General features: G+C 40.0%; 1 protein-coding gene across 7 annotated transcripts in view; it reads left to right on the forward strand.

Moving 5' to 3' along the window:
* CUBN (cubilin) overlaps positions 1–21,594 on the forward strand; it is a 155,866-nt gene that overhangs the window by 118,987 nt on the left and 15,285 nt on the right. For 3 of the 7 annotated variants that reach the window (XM_026087135.1, XM_026087136.1, XM_026087137.1), the window contains 7 exons: positions 1,076–1,301; positions 3,291–3,478; positions 5,841–5,997; positions 7,513–7,662; positions 14,438–14,638; positions 16,927–17,056; positions 17,980–18,197. In XM_026087135.1, the coding sequence (XP_025942920.1) occupies positions 1,076–1,301; positions 3,291–3,478; positions 5,841–5,997; positions 7,513–7,662; positions 14,438–14,638; positions 16,927–17,056; positions 17,980–18,197 (1,270 nt within the window). The other 4 variants (XM_026087138.1, XM_026087139.1, XR_003256944.1 and 1 more) reach the window with 4 other exon arrangements.

Here is a 21,594-nt window from a genome sequence, read left to right on the forward strand (position 1 = left end):
AGGTTCTTGCTCATTTTCAGGGAATACAGGAAAATCTTAGTACAACACAAAATCTCTATTTATTCCACAGATTTATTTATACCAGAACTAATCTTAATCATATGTAAGTAAAGTTTTTTTTCTAAGAAGACTGAGCAGTAGTACCCTCAGTGAAGGCAGACTAACCTTTTCCATTATAAGCTGCCAGTTTCGGTTGCTGGTAAAGTTCCAGACTTGAACCATTTCAGCTAAATCTGTCTGTATTTGCTCTTTGTCTCAGGCAGAGCTCTTTTGGAGATGAATACATGCAAAAGTTACAGGGAGAAGTATTTGCTAAACTTTTCCACAAAGATCCCAGTTCTGGAAACTAGCAATAATACCTTATTGAAAGAGGGCCGGGCAGTCATTAGTGTACATCGATACTGCAACATCAGCAAATCCAGAAGTCTACTTGATCAGCAGATCTAAACCTTTGAACTGGAAATCCCACCAGTGTGCATCAGTCCAAGGACAAAAAGGTTCAGTGTGGGAGGGAGAGAGTGGCAGTAGCTGCCTGCCCAGCCCAGTCTATTTATGTGATGTATCCAGGCCTGCAGGAACCAGCCATGCAACTGTTTCTCTCAGGTTGAAGGGAAACCAGCATTATTTTCAGCAACTATTAAATGTTCTGATTCAAAATGATAGCAGAAAAAAATCCCAGGCTTTCTGCTTAAGTAGCTGTTCATATTCGAATGTGCAACTTAAGATTTCAAGACCAGAAACCTTAAGATCAGGAAAGTGGTTCAACACCAACACACATCCGAGACATTTCTGAAGCACATACTTAACTTCAAACATACCGTTAATTCCCATTAATACCATTTTTGAACCTGTGTGTTTATCTTTCATTTCTCTCTTCATGCTAAGTAGCTGCTGTTACTTATAACAGTGAGATTTCAAGCAGCATTTGCAGGAAAGTGTGAAGGTGAAGTGAAGGTCAGACAGCTGAGCACGTTCAGAAATCTTTGTGGTGGGACGGCTGTGGGATCTGGCTGGACTTGCTCTAACCCCTCTGCCAGTAGTGTTAAGTCCTGAATGTTGCTTTTGTGTGTTACAGCTTACTTTTATAGCCTTCCACCTTGAAAGTCACGCACTCTGTAAGTGGGACTCTGTTACTATCCTGAATGGTGGCTCTCCTGGGTCTCCTGTCATAGGACAGTATTGTGGAAATACATCGCCTGGGACCATTCGGTCTGGTTCTAGCAAGTTAGTTGTGATCTTTAACTCTGACCATTCAGTGCAAGGAGGTGGCTTTTATGCAACATGGGCAGCAGAATCTCTAGGTAAGAGAAAAATATTTGTTTTTTCTTTGGTCTAACATAGCAGTACATCATGCCTATTTAGCACTTTTCAGACACAATGTGAAACAGGGCTCCCTCTCTTTAGGTAAGTTTGCATTACAGAACAAAAGAAATACCTGTTAACATCTTCAGCATTCCTCAGAGAAGCCAGGGCTGAAATAGTCAAGTATTAAACCAGTGTCCTCTGATCTCACACAATGAAAACAAATTTAGGCTGATATTTACTTCTTAAGCCTCCTACTGGCAGATTCTCGATGTCTGTAAAATGATACCATGCTCATTATGCTCCCAGCAGCGGTATCTAGTGTCAGAGGCTATGAGACATTTCATTTCTCAAATAATGTTTGTTTCACAATTTGATTTGTTTAAACATTTAAAACCAGAAAGAAGTCAGGTTCAAAACAGAGGGGCAGGTAGAACTTTTCAAAGAACATGTTTGACTCACCAGCCTTAAAACCCTTCCACTTCAATGGAGATGATGTTACACTTTTGAAGGCAGTACACTTACATGATTGAACTGGTGAATTTTAAGGAGCTACCTCCCCTCTGTTGAAAGTATCATCTCTTCAGATGAAAAAAATAAGGTAACTGACAGCTGCAATCCTTCTGGCTGATGGAGATTGAATTTCCATTAGTTAAAAACCTAGTGGTTTTCACACGGTCAGTCATGCTTCAGTTGAAGGGTGGTAACTTCCCTTTCAGAGTGTCCTTATAAAATAGTATATCAATAGTTCAGGCTTGTGTGAGTATATCAATAGTTCAGGCTTGTGTGAATATATACTGGAGTATCTATGTCATCTAAGCAGGTTTTGACACTTTTTCCTGTTGTCACTGGGATTTCGTGCATAAAATCCTTCATTTGTGTGGTAGGCATTAGCATACACATGCAATGTGTGTAGTCGATATCCTTTTTGTGAAAGGACATTTCTCTCTTTAAACACTTGGTTTCCTTTCCCTTGCTTTCTTACATAAACATTTGTCCACTGAGAATCTCTGGCTTTACACTCTGTACGTGCAAGCAAAATTTGGTCTTACATCCTTCTAAACAGAATTGCTATTATCTTACATGGAAGAACAAAAAAATAAAATCTTCCTTTTAAAGCTGATATATATGTTTTTCATTGAAGAGGAAAAAAGTAGAATGTTATATAGCTTTTTTTCTTCTTTACTCATCCTCTTACTACATCATCTCTGAAGTAATACCAGATTGTTAGTGCTGTACGCCTAGCTCTAGTAAGTTATTGTTGGCAGTGTATTTGCAAGTATGTTTCAACTTATCTGAACTATGTATAGGAACATGAGCTGACATAGAGCCATGACTAGCTATGCTCCTTTATAATTTAATCTGTTAACAATTTTTTAAAGGCATGTATTTAGCCATCTCCATACTGCCATTCACAGGGCTGCCTGGGCTGGAGGGGAAGTCATCATTTTGCCCTGGGTCAACAGATGTAGCTTGAGTAGATTCACATGTGGAACTGCAATATTCTCATGTTGTAAAGTGAGAAAAACTGGGATACGGCAATAGAATGAGGTTTTGTCCCCAGGGCATTTCTCTGAATGGCTGTCAGCCATGATGTGCCTGCAGTGGTGTGTAGGAGGGAACTCGCACAGTCTTGGGAGAAGCTCCTCATCGGTGTGTTTCTGACCTTCCTTCTCTATGTGAGCAGGGTCACTCCTAACTGTCAGGAACGTACAGATGGACCAGAGCAAAACTGGCAGGCAGAAGGAATTTGTGAGGAAGAGAAAGCAAAGCACAAAGAGAGACCTCCTCTGAAGTGTAACTACCTCTTTGCTGCAGGGGTGTGAGAATGAAAAATAAGCAATAGAGGGGTAAATGAAGGCTGAACAGGTGCTAGGGTGCTCTCGCTCTTGCAGCCACAGAGGCAAGTGACCATTCAAAGCTGAGTACTGTGGGAGCACCAGCAGGAAATATTTTGAGCATCTCTCACCTGTTGCTACTCTCTCTAGGATGTGGTGGAATCATTCATTCAGATAATGGTGCGATCAAATCTCCTCATTGGCCTCAAAACTTTCCCATGAACACAAGATGCACGTGGACCATCATTACACATGAGAGCAAACATTTGGAGATGAACTTTCACAGTAACTTCCAGATCCCAGATAGCAATGGAAGCTGCCAGAGCAGTTATGTGAAGGTAAAATAAATGTTAGTTTGAGATCAGCAGAGCAGAGCTTAAAGTAGTCATGATTCTAGAATCCTGTTTTGCAATCATGTCATTGTTAGGACTGTTAAGACACAAAATCCAGGAAATATAAACTAAAGTCCTTGTATACTACAGTCCATTTTTTATAGGCTTCAAGAATTGGCTTGTATATATTTTTAAATTTTGCCAGCACTTGAGGCTCCACCTGTTGAGCAGGGTCCCCTCACCCTATATGATGTCTCAAAAATGAACAATATGAAAAAAGTACATATATGTTCAGAACCAGGAAACAATGAGAAAATATACTGTAATGAAAAGGCCTTTTCAATTATTCCAATGAGTAAAAAAACATGAATGTGACACTATAATTCTACAAAACTTCTTTATAAATGTGTATAAGCTGTCCAAATTGTACTAATCCTTCTTTTATCTCAAAGAACAAAGATAGCATTCTTATCCTTCATAGGTTGTCAAGAGCCACTTGTTTTCAAGGCRATAGAACAGAGTGGACATGCTTTGAATTTTTCAGTGTAATTTTTTTCTCAGGCATTTGGCATATGTTCAGTGGTTTTGTGTTCATTTTCTCCATAGTAGTACAACTCCCACTTGCAATAAAGGGCAAACATAATTAACAACATGTAGGAAGACTTGAGCAGCTGTACAACTGATCTATACCTAGTAGCTTACAAACCTCAAGAGTGCTCGTGTTTAAAGGCTATGAAAAAAATAATTATCAAATTTGTATTTTCAAAGGCTGCTCCTCTGATTAATTGCTGTAATATGTTGCAATAAAGTTTCACTAATAGATAACAAATCTTACTGCCACCCAATAAAGGTATTTTAAATTCAAATTTCTAAACTGTCCCAAATGTTGTGTGCACAGCTGGTTTTAAATGGACAAAACTGTGTCAATTGGAGATTCAGTCCTTAGAGAAAAATCTGAAGTTATTGATGATGTCCACCTCCATTTTTGAGTGTCCAGTGTGAAATGTGTGAAGGTCACTGGATATGAGAAACTGCTGAGCAGGTGTAAGTTTCTCCCATGTATTCCAAGCTGAGCAGCCAAAAAGAGAGGAATCCAAAATCAATAGTGACTTTGCAAAATCTTGGCCAGGCCATGGATTATTTATATTAATCCTTTGAGCATCCACTGCCCCAAACACCTGGCCAGATGAATGAGCATATTCATATGCCTATACTTACAGACTAACCTTTGGCTAACCTTTGTTTAGGATGGTTGCTTGGAGCAATCACAGTTTTCTATTGTTGTTCCAGTTCCACTCAGATTTCTTTTAAATATATTATTTTTAAAAACAAATATTTTTTGTTTCTTATGTATTTTTGGTATAAGAGACCAGTAAAAAAATCTGTTTAAACACACTGATGCAAAATAAATGTATTATTACAGTAAGTCCTTTTTTTACTTTTTCCTAAAGGAGAAGTTTTAAGTCCTTGGCAATAAACATCCCTATTCTGGAAATGATTTACGCATGGAGGAACATCAAACACTCATTCATATGTTTCATTTTATGTGTGCTGAAATTCAGTGCTTAAAGTGTGAGCCTGAAGTACATGCTCAAGTAATTACTTGAATGGGTTTTCACCTAAATACCTGCTTAAAGTTAAACCTGAATGTGCTTTGTGAATGTGTGGTTTGCTTGACTGCAAATTGGCTATTGATACGGTTGAAGTAGTATAAAAAATACCATATTCCTTATTATAATTTTTTGTGAAAAACTATTTTTTTAACTCCCTATATCATTTGATACTTGCTGCTAAACAAGTGAATGCAACATAATAACAGGAATAATTTTTGATTAGCAAAACTAGATATTAAGAATCTAGACCTTCCAATATGGAGCTCTGTATTACCCTCGCATAATAGCTTGGGTTTTTATGGACTTATGAATAGTATAAGGATTGCATTTAATATTTCACTGTATACATAGGTATTCATATGGATAGAGTGTAGGGAGATAAATTAGCAGAGACAAAATGGAGGTAGGCAATAATGCACACAAAATGTTTCTCTCCAGTTCCCTGGTTCTGATTTACACTGGCCCTGCTTGCAGCAGAGTTGGACAAGATGACCTCCAGGTGCCCTTCAGAGGCCCCTGGCCACCTAAGTAATTCTGCGACTCACTCCTTGGAGAAGTCTTTTTATCTCCACTGACTCTAAAGTGAACAAAGATTGATTAGTTCCAATGTAGATGTCTAAGTTTCAGTGCGAGATGAATCCCACCCTAAGTCTATGGGAAGAACAATTAATTGCATGTATAATTCCTGATAATGTGTTGCCACAAATTGTGTAGGCTTTGAAAGCACTAAACCATTTCTAATCTGTGCCTGTCAGGTGTGGAGAGGAAATGGGGATGAAGAAGCAGCTTTGTTAACCAGAGGATGTGGAAGTTCAGCTCCTGACCCTGTTGTTGCTCCAAACAATGTGATAACTGCAGTATTTCAGTCTCAGGATGCTCCTGGGCAAGGATTCTCTGCATTTTTCATAAGCAGTAAGTGATGTTAAAGCCAGTTGGCTGCTTTAGTAGTCCCTTTTAGATTAGCTTTATTTGTCTGTGTAGCAATTCATACTTCAATCCAGCAAGACACTTGAAGCCTCTGCCCGGCTTTCGAACACAAGAGTTCCCTTACTGAATGCAATGGAGCTGCTGTGTGCCCCACCATTGGGACTTGCCCAAACCCCCTTGCAACTATAACTTTGTAGCTATTCTTAGCCACCAATGCCTTTTTAGTGTGCTGAAAAGAAATGAACAGGCTTTAAATTTTAGGAGTTTGTTTTTCTTCAGTTAAATTGTTTGGAAGCTAAAGCTATAATCTTTTTGACAAAGGAAAAAGGATCTGTTCCTTGTCTGGCAATTTTTAACTCTATTCTTTTTTCAAAGTACATGCTGAAACTGTGGCAGTTGCTCCTGTGTATGGGATAGCCCACGTCCTTCACATAAACTGCTCTCAGGAGGAGAAATGACTCCTCAACATCTGGTCTGGCCTTTGCTTAGCTTTGTTGTTGTATTTGCATTTTATGAGGCTCAAGTGGCATTTCTTGGGATGACCTCTCCATTTCCTTCATGATGACATGTGCTTTGTGAGGGTCAAACCCACTGGAAGTGTGGGAGACGGTGCTCAGTTTCAGTCATTTTTGGGGGTCTTTTTGTAGGATGCTGCCAAAGCAAACCACTTTCCCTTCTCTGGGCTCAGATTAAAACAGCAGGAAATTAAATGCTTAAAATAAGACACTACTGAAGTACAATGAATTCTGAACTGAAGCTGCTTTTGATTTATGATGCCTGCACTGTTACCAGTACCAACTAACAGTGAAGTGTAAACCTCTTAGTGGAGGCAACCACAGGCTATATATGCCTGTTCCTAATCTTATACTAGCATATTACTATGTACAGCTCTCTTTTATTTTAAACCCATAGCTTAAAATAAAAAGAAACCCCAAGAGACATGCCAGTTGTTTGGATCAGAATGAGCTCCATGAAAATGAACAATTCTGTTTGCTTTAGAAACGCGGGGTGACTACCCTCCCCTGCCCCTCTGCATATGGCAAAGTAGCAGGCAGATGGTCTGGCTGCAGGCTGTTTCCGTCTGCCTGTCAGGCAGGAAGCATGAATGCCACCACTTGGGCGAACATGGGGATTTTCAAATGAGCTACATTTGTACGTCTTAAGTGCCTTTGAAATGCGCAGGCTCCAAAACCATAAGAATAGTAGTACTGTGTCCTTCTAGTCAGTGGGGCTGGGGGCTACAGCCCGGCCTTAGCCATGACCCATCGAGATCCTGTGTGAGACTTGAGGCAGGAAGGCCCTGTGTTTCCCAAAAGGACTACTGTGTGCTTGTGTAAGAYCCACTTTTGTTTTCAGGCTATGTATTACTCTCCTTAGCTATTTGACCAACCTCTTAAGGAGGGATGAGGTGCTTGTGTACATTAGTGGCTTTGTCACTGCAAAACCAGAATAATGTTGCCACTTGAAGTATAACCATGTGTTATTTATTTCCATTTGCAGGATGTGGAGTAAATTTCACTGACCCCACAGGTCTCATTGTATCTCCTAACTACCCTAGTCAGTATGACAACAACTTGAACTGCAGTTACATCATCGATCAGGGACCACAGTCACTGGTGCTCCTAGAGTTTGAGACTTTCCACTTGGAAGGTAACTGCTTCTTCATAATTCCAGTATGTGCTATGAGGTGTAACTTTTTATGTGGAAACACAGAAGTCTCATAGCATGGAAAATGACTGATACTTTAATTTGCTGGTCCATTCTGACAGACAAACTCTTACAGCATTAATTTGCAGGAGTTGAGTTTTGTGTCAGTGAAGTGTTCCAGAAGAGCAGAAGATAAAGCTCATCTGTTGATGAGTATCTTGCAGCGATTAAGTGGGGAGTCTGCCAGGTGGTTGGAGTATAAGATTGACCGCAACCAATTTGGGTGTTTGTTCCTGCCTTTTTTTTCTTTTTTTGGTCACTGACTCACGTTGTGATCTCAGGCCAGCTGTTTTGCTTTTCAGTGTTTCCATTTCCCTAACTGATAAAATAAAAGTATAAATATACTTAGGTGTTATACAAGGATGTAAGAACATYTAAAAAATATTTGTGAAACTGCTTTGTGAAATTAGGTGAAAGACTACAGTAGCTGAAAAACTACAAAAGTTGTTTACCTGTCCTTACCCATGAATAAAAAAGTCCCTCTTAAGATTTTCAAGTTTGCTAGTATTTAGCCAGGAAAGACTGAATATAATATCCTGGTCTCATTGGTGTGAATGGTCAAACTTTCCTGACTTTGATAAGATCAAATTTTTATGGATGGATCTGTGTCATGATAACACAGAGGAATCAGTATGTACAAACTGTTTGGGTAATTTGATTTTTTTTTTCAGACCAAATCACGAAGTCAGTAGTTGGGCTTCTTGTCTTTTTAAGTTTTCAAACTGTTTTGGATTTCAAAAATATTCTGCTCCAAACTTAATTTAGGTCTGAGACAAAAATTTGATTTGATTATGATTTTGTCTGAAAACTTTTGTTCACCCCCCTAGTACAAACTACTATTTTGAGAATAAAAAAAAAATATATATATATATATATATAAACCACAGAAATTACATGATTTCTTCACATAGAAGACACTATTATTCTGCAGGATCAGTAGACGCACCAAAACATTAGGCTGAATCAAATTAGGCCTATTTTGACATCTGTATGTATACATACATTACTGTTCTGTATTCTGTTTGTGCATTCAGTTACTTTATAAATGGATTCAAGTTTTTATTATCAAAAGATTAAAGCAAAGAGGTAAGTGATACAGACATAATAAACATAGAATGCCTTTAATATTTTTGTAGATCTGTTTCTTGCAGGACAGTTTGCTCCTTTATTGTTACAGGCTTCCTCAGGCTACAGAAACCAAAGTCCTTAGTCACATGAAAGAAAAGAAATTAGGATGTGAGCTAAAGGACATCTGGTTATAAAAGAGGAAGTATGACAGTCTCCCATAGCTGATTATTAATGTATTCTTCACAAAGTCTTAAAATATAACCCAGTAGCAAAGAGAAATTACCTGTGTTTAAATGGGAAAGAAGACTGAAACCACACATCTTGCAAACTATCATGCAGATGTGAAAATGTGTTCAGCAGTCCCACTGAATCTGTTTAGCACATGTGCCTAAGGGTTTTCATCATGAAGTCCAATAGCTCTTTTGCAAAAGCAGGACAGTGTTTGGCAGCATCTGTTAGAGCCATTTCCAGCTATTCCATGGGCAAGGAAGCATTGCACCTGCTTAGGTTGTTGCCGAGTGTGGCGTTTTAAATTCTTAAACATACCGGTACAGATGTTCTGGATTGGGTATTTATAGTTTAGATGCATGTCCAGTTAGCATAATTCACTACCTATTTTCTCTCAAAAGAAATCCATTTGCTTTTTTCATGGTTGTTTAGTAACAAAATGAAGTATCTAAAATAATGCCTGTAAGGCATACATATCTCATTGACTTTTAACTGGTTGGGATACGTTTTCCAGAAAATTAGAAGACACAAGGCAATTGGCTGTGGTGCAGTGACACATTGCTACAAAATAAAATGATTTGATTGGTTAGTCACAGATTTCTGCTATCAAGTAGTATGTTTTCAGTCATGATGAGACAGCTGTTCTGATTGTAAAGGATGCCTCCAAATGATGCAGTTCACCCAGAGCAATGAAATAATGCCAGTATCTGGAATCAAATGAATATGACATGTATGTAGTAAATATTAAATATGTATTAAGCATTAAACGTAGCAAGTAACAATGCAGAGCAAGAGACAGCTGGAGGAAACTGCATTTGTTGTTTTTATGATCAAAATTTAATCTAAATCGGCTGTTTCCTGGTAGGTAGGAATGACATTTTTGGCTGACTTTGACCATCTGAAAATAGACATCTAGTTTAGATTTATCATCCAGATTTATCTTCTCCTATACTAAAGTGAAAAAGATAGTTTTGTAAAACTACATAGGTTGCAGTTTGCTTCTGTAACTTCTATATTGTGTTTGGTTATTTTATAAAGGACTGAACAAATGGGGTGAATTTGTTTTCTTAGTCTTTCTGTGGCAGTGATAAACATAGTCCTACATCTCTCCTTACTCTGGGGATCAAAGGTCTAGGCAAAGCTAAAATATTAGAATTAGTCCAAAAACCTTATCTATGTTTAGCAGACTTAGTATCCAATAAATAGGTAATCACATCTGGTTTTTGTTCACAATCTTTATTCAGATGAACTTCCCTCCAAGTACACCCATAGGACAGCTATGGTAGCATATCATTACATGGCTGTAATACTCTCCAGATAGGAGTGTAACATCCAATAAATTCTGAGTTCCAAATCATGGAAAATAAGGGGAAATGGGTGGGGGCCTCCTGCAATATCTACTTTCATATTTCTGTAGCATTTATACCCTTTCCATACAAAACAACCACATTGTATTGATACCATGTCAACCTTGTTTTAATAACTTGTTTATTTCTCCTTTTTTTTCTAGAACATGCAACTGTAATTCTGCAATATGAGATAGGGTCACAGCCTCATTTTTGAGTCTCCCGTATCTGCTTTCTGAGTGGTTACTAGGCAATTCAGAAAAAAGACACATTTTGCAATAGACTATTTTGAAAGAGGATAAATAGAAAAGACTTGTAATTCCTGACTTTCAAAATAGACCCCTCTGCTATGGAATTTGTTAATATATAGTACAGGAGTACATAACTGCATAATACTTCTCCTACATTAGTAATTACTATTTGTATTACTGTAAAGGCCAGAAGCTACAGTTGTGAACGAAAACCTCGTTCTTTTAAGTTCTGTGAACACAGAACTAAAAGGCAGGTTCTACCCCCTAAAAAAATGAAGGACAATCTATGGCTATAGGCAGAAAATTGGGAAGAATACACTGTTATTAATAATCAGACAATTAATGATCTAAATATAGTCAAGGTTTTTTGCAGGCACCACATCAAGGAAATGATTTTATGGAAATTAATGAAATTGGTTTTAAGGTGTTACTGAGAAATTCCTGCTCAATGGAAAGGAGAGAAAAAAAAGGCATGTTTCAAAAACATAACATAAGGACAACTGAAGCTCTCATCATGTGATCTTTGGAGGCAGGAGTGAATGTATCAATGCTGAGAGGTACCAAGAAATGATAAATAGAGTGCAGCTAGATAAAAGAAGGCCTTGAAAGCAAAGACAAGCAGCAGTTCCAAGAAGGGTGACGCATTCAGAATGTCAGGCCAAGAAAATGATCTCTGCAACAGTATTTGGAATTAAATATTGTCAAGGCAAGAGGTACGAATGGTACAATACCTCTGTTGGAAAATTAGTATTTCTTGGATGAGAGTCATAGCTATGTGGAAGAATAAGAAAGATTGTATCTTAAAGATAATAATTAGAAACAGTTCACAATTTTTACATCTAGGTGCATGTGAAGTCCTGGAGAGATCTAAATCATACACATGGACCTAGTGAGGGCAGGCAAAATCATGAGCTTGTCAGGAAAGGAGATGCAAGGGAAGACTTGGGGACAGGGAAGGGGAGAAGCTCACCTATTGAATGGTTTTGTTTGGAGATAGAAATAAGATTTTAGTTTGAAGAGAAAGAGGCCAGGGGAGGGAAATAGGTCCATTGGCCATCAGCGTAGAAATGCCAGCTGAGTCTGTGTTTGCAAATGAGATTATACAGAGCAAATGGGGAGATAAAAAGAGACAAGAGAGGAGGTGTTTCATTGAATCCTCACAGATGTATTGAAGGAGAGAATACATTAATACCAGAAGGAAGCTCTCAGTAGACAAGATTTTATGAAGAACAGGGCTGGCTATGTGGAAAGTGCCTGGTAGCTCCAAGATGATGTGGGTCTGACATCTGGCTAAGAAAAGATCTTCTGGAGACTCATGAAAGCTGTTTCATTGCAGTGCAAGGGGCAGAAATTGGGCTAGAAAGGATCTAAGATAGAATTAGGGGAAATGAATCACTGAGAAGAATTGCTGATGATGTGCTGAGCATGTTTAGAGGCTGAAAGTATGACATGAGGAGATGGGGAAGAGGAACCTGAGGCTGGGGATTACCTAGGGGAGAGTGGAGAATAAGGCATTTCAGTATGGCAAGAAATTAAGAAAAGGTGTAAGTGAGAGAACAAGTTAATAAAATAGAGGTCAAACAATGATCAGTCCTGCCAGGATTCATAGGGATTCATAAGTGACATTGGTCCAAACTATGGAGTGTTCAAAGCCAGAGATGAAACCTTTGGTCACAGTCCTATATCAACCATTTTATTCATTCCACTGCTGCAAAGCAAAACAACAATTTGTGATGGGTGTTGTGGACCTTTGCTTTGCTGAGAAATCCATTTCACTTCATGCCTTTCTCCAAAGTGTTTTCAGAATGAGATCTAAGTTGCTTTCTCAAATCTTTCCCATKTTTAAACTGCACTTGTCTCCATTTCATTTTTTTCAGTTCTATGTGTTTTAACACTGATCATGTTTTTTAATTTTATCACATTATCAAGTATTCTCATACTAGAGTAGGACATATAGAATATTTTTAATTAACTATTTTATAATTAACAATTTAATCAGTTATCTGATGAGGCTGGTTGCATTCATCTTAGTAACTCATATCAGAGTCATACTAGTACCCTATTCCACTCTTAGCATATTTGTAAAGCACATTAGAATACATTGTCTTCATTGAGAGCAGAGAGAATTTTTAAATTGAAACTCCAGAAATGATCAAAAATGTATCTGGCTGCTGGGGTCACTCTGTCCTTCCAGTGAAACAGAATTATCACTCCATTCCTATTTGCCATCCTGTTCGATGCGAGTTATCCTGTTTTCTACAACACTAGGAAATAGTTTGTTTTGATTGGACAATCTGCAGGAATCACTCCTCTGCAAAATTCAGCCCAGCATCTCCTGTTAAACTTAGATAATTCCTGATTAATCCTTTGCAGTTTAAGCAACTACCCCATTGCTGCTAATAGATCACTAACAAGACAACTTAACCTTGTAAACTTCATTTATGCTTGTAAATGGTGAAAAAAACCCCACCAGGTTGTTCTATAAACATTACAACTAATGAGGCTTGTTTTTCCGTAGATGTGTGTGCTGTGTTTCTCACTGAGAGCACTGACCCAGCTTACTTGCATGGCCCACCTGGCCTCTCCTGTGCCCCATGTAACACCTGAGCTCTGAGCTCCCACCACACATCCTTCAGACCACCCTGGGTCCCACCAGCACTGCCCATGGACCTGGTTGCGCAGGGTGCTGTGATCCCCAGCCTGCAGCTCGGCAGGTCTGTGGGCTGGCCGCCTGCCTACCCAAATGTAGAACCCTTGTACTGAAAGTACCGTGTGGCCTTCAAGTGGGACGTTTTTCTGAGACTCCAGCTCAGCCATGGCCTCTCATGAAACTTATAGGAGCTGAATACATTTGAACCTTCTCCTCTCAGTCAAATCTGGCTGAAAATGGTGAGGCGGCTAGAAGGATAGTATGGTAAGGCAGAGAGAGAGAGAGAGGATGGCTCACTCCTCCGGAAAGCTGACTGCACATGAGAAACTAAAAACTAATGGGGGAAAGAAAAGGAGCATGATGCTACATTCTCCATTTCCAGGTTTCTTGGTGCTTCTGAATAGGCAGCTTTTCACTCACACTTCTATCTGTACTGATTTGTTCCCTAAAGTAGATTGCTCCTGAAAATCAGTTTCTTTACCTATTGCTCTGTCGTCTCCAGTAGATCTCCCCTGACTGCCACAGTGTCAGTATTTCCCTGGCAAACTGCCAGATTAAATTTACAATTTTTGTCTTGTGAGTCAAGCTGAGGAATCTGGGTTTGGGTGCTCGAAAATTTGAGGGAGTTTAGAGAGAAAGAAGAGAGCTCCAATACATATTAGTATATGGACTATTTTTTCACTTTCCCAAATTCTCACTCTTAAATCGTATGAAATCCGCTACACTGAGTACTGACTTCTACATCATGGGAAAGTAAAGCACCCATGGCATTGGTTGCCTGTACAAAAAGTGCAGTTGCTTTGATCTACAGTGGAAATCCATACTTTTGGGAGGTCTGCGCATGTCCTCGTAGATGATTCTCACTCAGCTATAAATACCGGAGAACACTGGAGGCCTGGAGCCTTTTCCAGCTCACAGGAGGAGTTGAATGATCTGATGTCTTATACACAGCGACTCTTTGTCTTTTCCTGTCTCAGTTTTTCTACATATTAAAAACTACATTTACTTCCTCAACATATGTGAGAGGTAAAAAAAGAGGAACCCTGAGACCCTGAAATGGAAAGTAATATGAAATTTAATTCTTATTTTGTATGAGGTCTACGTAAGCTTGAACCTCAATAAATCACATCATTGAAAATATGCTGCTAACATTTCTGCATTGTATGTCCACACAGCCCCGGCACTCTTAAGCAGAATTTGTCTTTATGACGGAATAAGCATTTTCAGTGGGACCAGAGTTACCCCGCACCCTGTCATCACACTTTGTGGCAATGAGCTCCCTGCCCCAGTCAGTGTCTTTGGGCCAATGCTGCTCTACTTCTACACCGACTCCCACATTGCAGGCTTTGGATTCCAGGCCAGATACAGAGCAATTGGTGAGTAGCCAGATCCTGTGCTTTAGGTGGTGGGCAATACTCAGGCTGGAGTTTAGCATAGGAAGTGTTGGACCTTACTTTGGGAATCCCTTAGATAGATGTAGATGGTTCATATTCCCTCTGCACTTGCCCAAAAGAGTGCTCAGACCCAGGACATGGGACTGTTCGGTGTGTGCTGTCACTGACTGGTGTGTTATCTCACTGTCCTCGCGTCAAGACCATGGGACCAACTCAGAATCTGAAACATTTTCCATCCCTTTGTTGGAGCAAAGGAATGCAACCCCTTTTGGCATTTTTTTTTTTTAATCTCTTTTTCGGAGCAACATCTCCAGTTTATTTAACTGAGTTCATTTAAAAGATTTTATCATATGCAGGAGGCTGGCCTATTTCTCAGTTATACTAAAGCTACATTACACAACACTGGAACCAGAAATGAACCTTTAAATGGCCTCAGCTATATACCTCCATTTGATGATCCCTTTGCAGTGCCAAGTATTAATGCAGTAGGTTCTAAAATAAATAAAGACTGGGATCTAGATATATTTTTCATTTTGAAGAAAAATTTTCGCCAAAACATTTTGTCATTTACATGAGATTTCCTTTTTTTTTTTTTTTTTGAAGAGGAAATGTGTATTAGAAAAAGAAGTTTCTGGCTGAGTTTAAGATTTACATCTGCACGGAGATAAAAATCCCAAGAGATGAAATGGTAATGTTTTCTAGGTTTAATTTGTAGGGGCAGTATTTTGATTTTTGAATGCTATTTCATTTTCTACCTGCAGAGTTCTTAACTTTATGCTTTCCTTTAATACATTCCTCATGTTTAAAGCCACAGCAAAACAGCATAAGTTAAATACTTTAAGTAAAATGAATGGCCTGATACAGATAAGACAGAGAATGGCACTGAAAGATGACAATGTGCAGTTACTCACGAAAAAGACCTCCATAACTCACTCAAGTTGGTTGCTGCTATCAGACTTGTGACTTCTGACATTTGGGAAGTATGACTGCAGCCTTATTAGTTTGTATCAAAGCAGATTCTAGCAATTAACATTCCTCTTCCCTGTAGTTGTATTGTTTGCTTGAAAAAAAAGGAAAAAGCCTTCCCGCTCCTAGTGTAGAATAATGCTGCTTCTTTATCCTCCCAGCTCCTGTCCCTTCTCTGCCAGTGATCCGGGCTGCCAGACTGACCTGTGGCTGAGGAGCCAGGGGCTGTGCACCCAGCAGCACCCCATATGGGACTGCCTTTGTTAAGGTGGTGGCCTGGGCAATGGCATGTCCTTTAAAACATGAAGAGCTGTGTGTGGCTTTCAGCTGTTTATCAACAGGATGCAGGGAAGCATTTTGCCAAGTTAAGATTATGAAATAAGGACTGAAGTTAACAATGGAGATTAGAGTTGGTTTTATAATAGTTTCTGTTCCCTCAGCCACTGGAGCTGGGAACAAACATTATTCCACATCCTGGCCTCATCAGCACCCATGGTGTGCAACCCTGAGAAGCCAAGCAGTGCCCTTAGCTCCCAGCTGCAGGGTTTAAATTGCTCCTCAGCCAGCGAGCAAGTATGCTGTCCTCCATCTCAGCCACCCTCCGCTCTGGCGAGGCCCAGCACGAGGCAAGGGGGGAATAGTCCCTGGAGTGAATGACACCTGGGGATTCCCCCTTCCCTGCTGCATAGAACAAACAGGAGGTTACTACTCCAACAGCAATGCCCCGGCTCTGCCAGGACATAGAGGGAGGATGAGGCTCTGTGTAGAGTTGTGTCAGAAAAGTTAGGGGTAGAGCTACATGGGCAAGTGTGGCTGCTTTCGTGTCAGTGACAAATCTTCATACACATCATGGAGCAAGGATTTGAGTGAGGGAATTTCTTTGCCCACTTGTCAGCCAGGTTTCTCTCTGTGAGCTAGAGCAGGTACAGAGTTCCTCTGGGTACCTCTGACTCACCCTGCTGTGTGGGGCACCCTCCTCACTCCACTGCTCCCCAAGGGTCCTATTGCAGCTGATTAAAAAATCAGGCTCTTTTACTGCACAAACACAGTCAGTGCTGTTTAGTATGGACCAGACAACCTGTTACTTCAATACTGACATCCAGTCTTCCCTTGCACAGCACAGCTTCATAGAGATCTCTGCAATTAACTTTCTAGGCATGGCTGTGAAGATTGCTCCTAATTTATCAAGGGTTTTCCTTTGCTCATGGTTAAAAGAGGACTAACAATCTCCTGCAAGAAATATGAGAGATAGAACAAAGCTGGCATTCAGACACTAATAACTCTTCCTTCTGCTTCCCTTGCAGCATGCGGTGGCATTTTCAATGGCTCTGTTGGCATTATCAGCAGTCCGGCCCATTCAGTTGTAGATTATCACAACAACATGAACTGCTCGTACCACCTCACAGTTGGAAATGGCAAAGTCATGGCCCTCAAGTATGTAATCTAAGTTCAGCTTGTCACCAAGGGGACAGGGAGGTCTCTGATTCCAATCAAAAATAATAATAATTTTCTCTGACTTTCCTTTTCCAAGGGGAAAGCTGAAAAAAAATGAGAAATTGCCACTGAAGCCATTCACATCAACCTGAGGCTGCTTTATGTCTTACTCTCAGTTACTTGTAATGTGCAAAACATCACCATAATCGTAGCTTCCCACTTGAATTAGAAGGAGGAGTAAGAAATTGTAAAAATACAACTCTGCTCTTAGTTAAATTCTGTCAGCCTTTGAGGAGTTATGAGGCTCTTGTGAATTGATATAAGAAAAACTGAAATTCTGTTAGAAAGCTGGTACTCGCTTTACAGCCCAGGTAATAATATTCACCCAGAAGATGTATACTTGTGTGTGTGTGCTGTCCTACCTAAAAAAGAGATCTGGCTGCCACAAAATGTTGCCACTGAGAAATTAAAAAATATATATATTCTTCTGTCAGATATACGCTGATTGTGAACAAAGGCAATATTCCCCAACTAAATGGAAGACACAGTTGGTCTGCAGTCTGAGTCTGAATTTCGTATGCCTATCACATGCCCAAGGAAATTGCAGACTTAGCAGTTTGCAGAAGTGAGGGAGGGTATGTTTGCACAGGGGAGGTCTGCTTCTTCACAGAAAGCTGAGGTGGGCTGACAGCTCTTGTCTTGTGAGAGGCCAGTTTCTTCAAGGTTGGTTGGTTGTGTTGTTTTGTCATGCAATTTATAGCTCTGCTTGCTTGTCTTCCTGAACAGGAATGTCTGTGGTATCTGTCTATGTATGGCTTTGGCCATTGCTATTACTTGTACCTTTCCTCAAGCATTAAAAACATACATAATTTTGGAATAAAAATGGAAATGTTGTACTCTAATGCTGCAAGTGTATTCTACAGATTCAACAGCTTCCGGCTTGAAATGTCTCCCTCCTGCTACAAAGATTATGTGGCTGTATACGATGGCTCAGGCACCCACGCTCCTCTCCTCGGGAAATTCTGTGGGTCAGAACTGCCCCCGAATATCAAGAGCTCCAGCAATAACTTGTTCCTGGTGTTTAAGACTGACTTCTCTGGAGCAGCCAGGGGATGGAAAGCATCTTTCAGGGAGACCTTAGGTAAGAATATTATGAGATTGGTAACCCCAAGTGTCTGTTGAGAAGTAATTTCCTTTGGTGAGTGGCTGTTACAGCTTCACTCACCAGTGGTGCTGGAAGCAAAAGGTTTCTTAGTTTGTTAAATGGACTAAGCAAAAGACTAGGATTAGGGGATCCCTGGATTCCAGCCCTGGCCCTTTTATTTTTTGCTTAACCTTTTCCTGTTTCTCCAAAGGCACAGATGTTTCTTGGGTGACTGAGGGCTTAGCAGCACCCAAAGTCCTCTCTTTTGGAGGAAATCTGGCAAAACTTGAGAACTCTCATCCTTCTGTAGTGACGGGTTGGTGATGTCCTGTAGATGCTTCCCTCCCATCCATCCTCCATTTCCATTTCTGTGCAGTCCACTCACACCTTTTTAAAAACTAAACTGTTAAAATCAGTTAAGATTGGGGTTGCCCCCAGGTACCATTGTGCTGGTCTCTGCTGATTTCTGGGATCAGTCTGGATAGTTGGCCCCCACATAAATGGGATCACACTGAGAAGGCGTTGGCCGTAAGATCTGTTTTGATGAACACAGAAGTCAGGGGCAAAGCTTCATTATTGCCCTAAAAAGGTTTAAACCAATAGTCTGTTTTTAAGATCTATGTTGAAAGGTACTTTTTTACCTTCTTATAACATCTGAATTGTTATGGAATGATAAGCAACAAATAATTATTACATGTACATTGATTTCATGTCATCACTACTAGTTTCTTGTGTAATTAACTCAATGTTTTTGTGTTCTAGAAAGAAGTAATTGTCCAGTTTACAAAGCTGGCACTCAGATAGTTCAGAATGAAAGGCCTTTGTGGCAGGACAAACATAGTCTTCTGCTGAGTCACTGAATCTCCTCCCCACCCCTAGCCAGCGACTTTCTCATTTGATACAGTTTGAGAAAGTATTTACAGATAAGGAAAATAACTGGTTCTGTAGTCTTTGCCAAGAAAAATATTCCCACAGAACCTCATGGTCATTACTATTATTAACTCTTTTTTTGCTTCATTCTAAGTAATTGCTACAACAAACTTTAAGTTCGTTCTTGTGGACTGTTCTTTCAAGTAATGTAATGTTGCTTCATTTGTCACTGTTTTTGAACAGTTAGGTATCAGTTGTCAGAGATCCCCCACAGCCATGGATCCATGTTTCCAGGGTGAGATCATCAAGAACTCCTCAAGCTCTTGCTCTTCCTGTTGGCGTATAGTCAACTTTTTTAGCCACTGACTTCATTTTTACTTATACAGCTTGCCAGAGAGCCTGCTTAAACACACAAGAGAAAACAAGCCAAGCCTTCCGAGTCAGTACCAAGCCTGATTATTTCCCAGAGTGAGGATAAGCCTTTTATAAATAAACTTTAATATCTTTTAGGCTAATTTTTGGAGGGACATTTCTACAGGCTCTTAAGGAGAGGGAGGTTGTGGTGTTGCAGGACTTATTTAGGGGCAGTGGTGTTGCAGGATGGAAAAGATGGCCCTGCTGGAGGTGTGGGGTGTGACAAAGAGTCCACAGTGGTGAGACGCTTAATGGTAGGTCGTCTTTCTCCTCTGTGGGAAGCAAGCCACAGGGACTAAACCAYACAGCCTTTAGGCATCCTGACAGCCTCATGCTACTGCAGAATGGCCAAAAAGTAAAAAAGTGTATTATAAAAGGAAAAAATGAGTCACAGTCCTGCAGTTTGACTTCTCTGAGCAATACAGCCAGGAAAATTTGTGACACATCTTTGTAATATGAGGTCTGAGATTCTTCTTCAAGTGAAAGAGAATAAAACCACAAAGATCGAAAAGCTTGTTGTTCTAAATGGTGCTTTAAAGTAACTCCCTCGTGTCTGTCAAAAGATAAAACCAATGTGGTTTTGTAAGAGTACAAGTACAATCAGATGACAATTAATAATGATAAATGTCTTGGATAAGGAATATGGATCTGTAGAGCAACAAAAAACCTCATTCTCTGTTGGATGACAAAGAGTACATTATTCTGTAGTTACCCTGGGGAAGCACAACTGGATAACGTAATTATTGCACTCTGTTTAATGTTGTGAGTGACCCTGATTATGTATTGGAAAGAAGCAAACAGAAAAAGTAAACTCTTTTGTAGCAAACTAAACTAAACTATTTCCTTTCTTCACAAGCTCTTCCAATTTCTTTCCTGATTAGGCTTCTCTCAGGGATACTGCCAAAAGCCAGGGTTATCTGTTGTTCATCTCTTTTTAATATTATTAACAGGGAGTCAATCTGATAAGTGTGGTGAGAGGGAAGAGAGTAGATGGAGTAGGAAACTCACAGAAGCCTAGCAAGATCTACAGTAACCAGGCAGTCTAAGAGTAAAACACTGAAATTTGTGTAGAGAAACATGCTCTGTTTTAATTAAAGCAATTCAGCAGCACTCATCCTGTACCCACTAGAATATTGATTCCCCCCACTAGACAGAAAAGGCAAACTAACAGAAAGTACAAAAAACATTAATTTGACAGTATAGCAATATTTCATCTTTTTTGTGAAATGCATTTCCTTAGAAGTATGTTGTTTACCATGCTGCTCTATATGCTGTGCAATATATTGCTGAATGCATGTATCACAAGCAACATTCTTTGTCATGACTGATTTATGATATGGAGCATTTGATGCAGGGGAATATATGGCCCTTGTTGGTGTAGTTCTGAGGGCTTATAAATTCACTGACCACCTCTGCTTCTAACAGAGCAGTAACCCTGGTGCTAAGTTTGGACACTTATCGGCCTCATATTTGGAATCACTGGACAGGCTCTCAGGCTCAGCTGGTGAACTGAGCTGACTGGGCGATCCCAGCCTGCTGCAAGCATTAGATTTATGGAAAGAAAGACTCCTCCTCTTGCCTTAGTTACTGCTGACCTTTTTTCTGCCTCCGTTTTCAGTCTGTAAAATGAGAATTATACCTCCTTACCATAGCGAGTGTGTGCTCCTCTAGGCAATCAATAAAAGGATGGGAAGAGATAAATCGATAGAAGCTTAAGAGATTTCATTACATTAGATGTCTCTGTGAAGAAAGAAGAGCTAAGATCTCTCCCCGAAGAGTGAGGTCTGCAGGTCTGAACTTGTGACTTGGCCAAAGCTCTCCTGCTCCTCAGCAACAAGAGGAGACCTGAGATTTTCAGCTGACCCTGGCTGGCAGGGATGCAACCTGCATTTACCTCTGTTGTCCCTGCTGTGATAACAGGGACTTTGTGCTTCAGTGATAAATGGAGCTTTTGCCTGTTCCCATCTAGCAGTAGGGTGGCCCTCTCACCCCAATTTGTGAGCCCTCTGGGGATCATGATACCAAGGCTGAGAAGATGTGTAAGAGTTTGTTTGTTTATTTGTTTGTTTTTAAAGAGTCAGCAACCCCTGTTAGGAGATGTAGCTGTGAC

Source organism: Apteryx rowi, unplaced genomic scaffold (genome assembly GCF_003343035.1).
Source record: "Apteryx rowi isolate R43461 unplaced genomic scaffold, aptRow1 scaffold_704, whole genome shotgun sequence".
NCBI classification, from domain to species: Eukaryota; Metazoa; Chordata; class Aves; order Apterygiformes; family Apterygidae; genus Apteryx; species Apteryx rowi.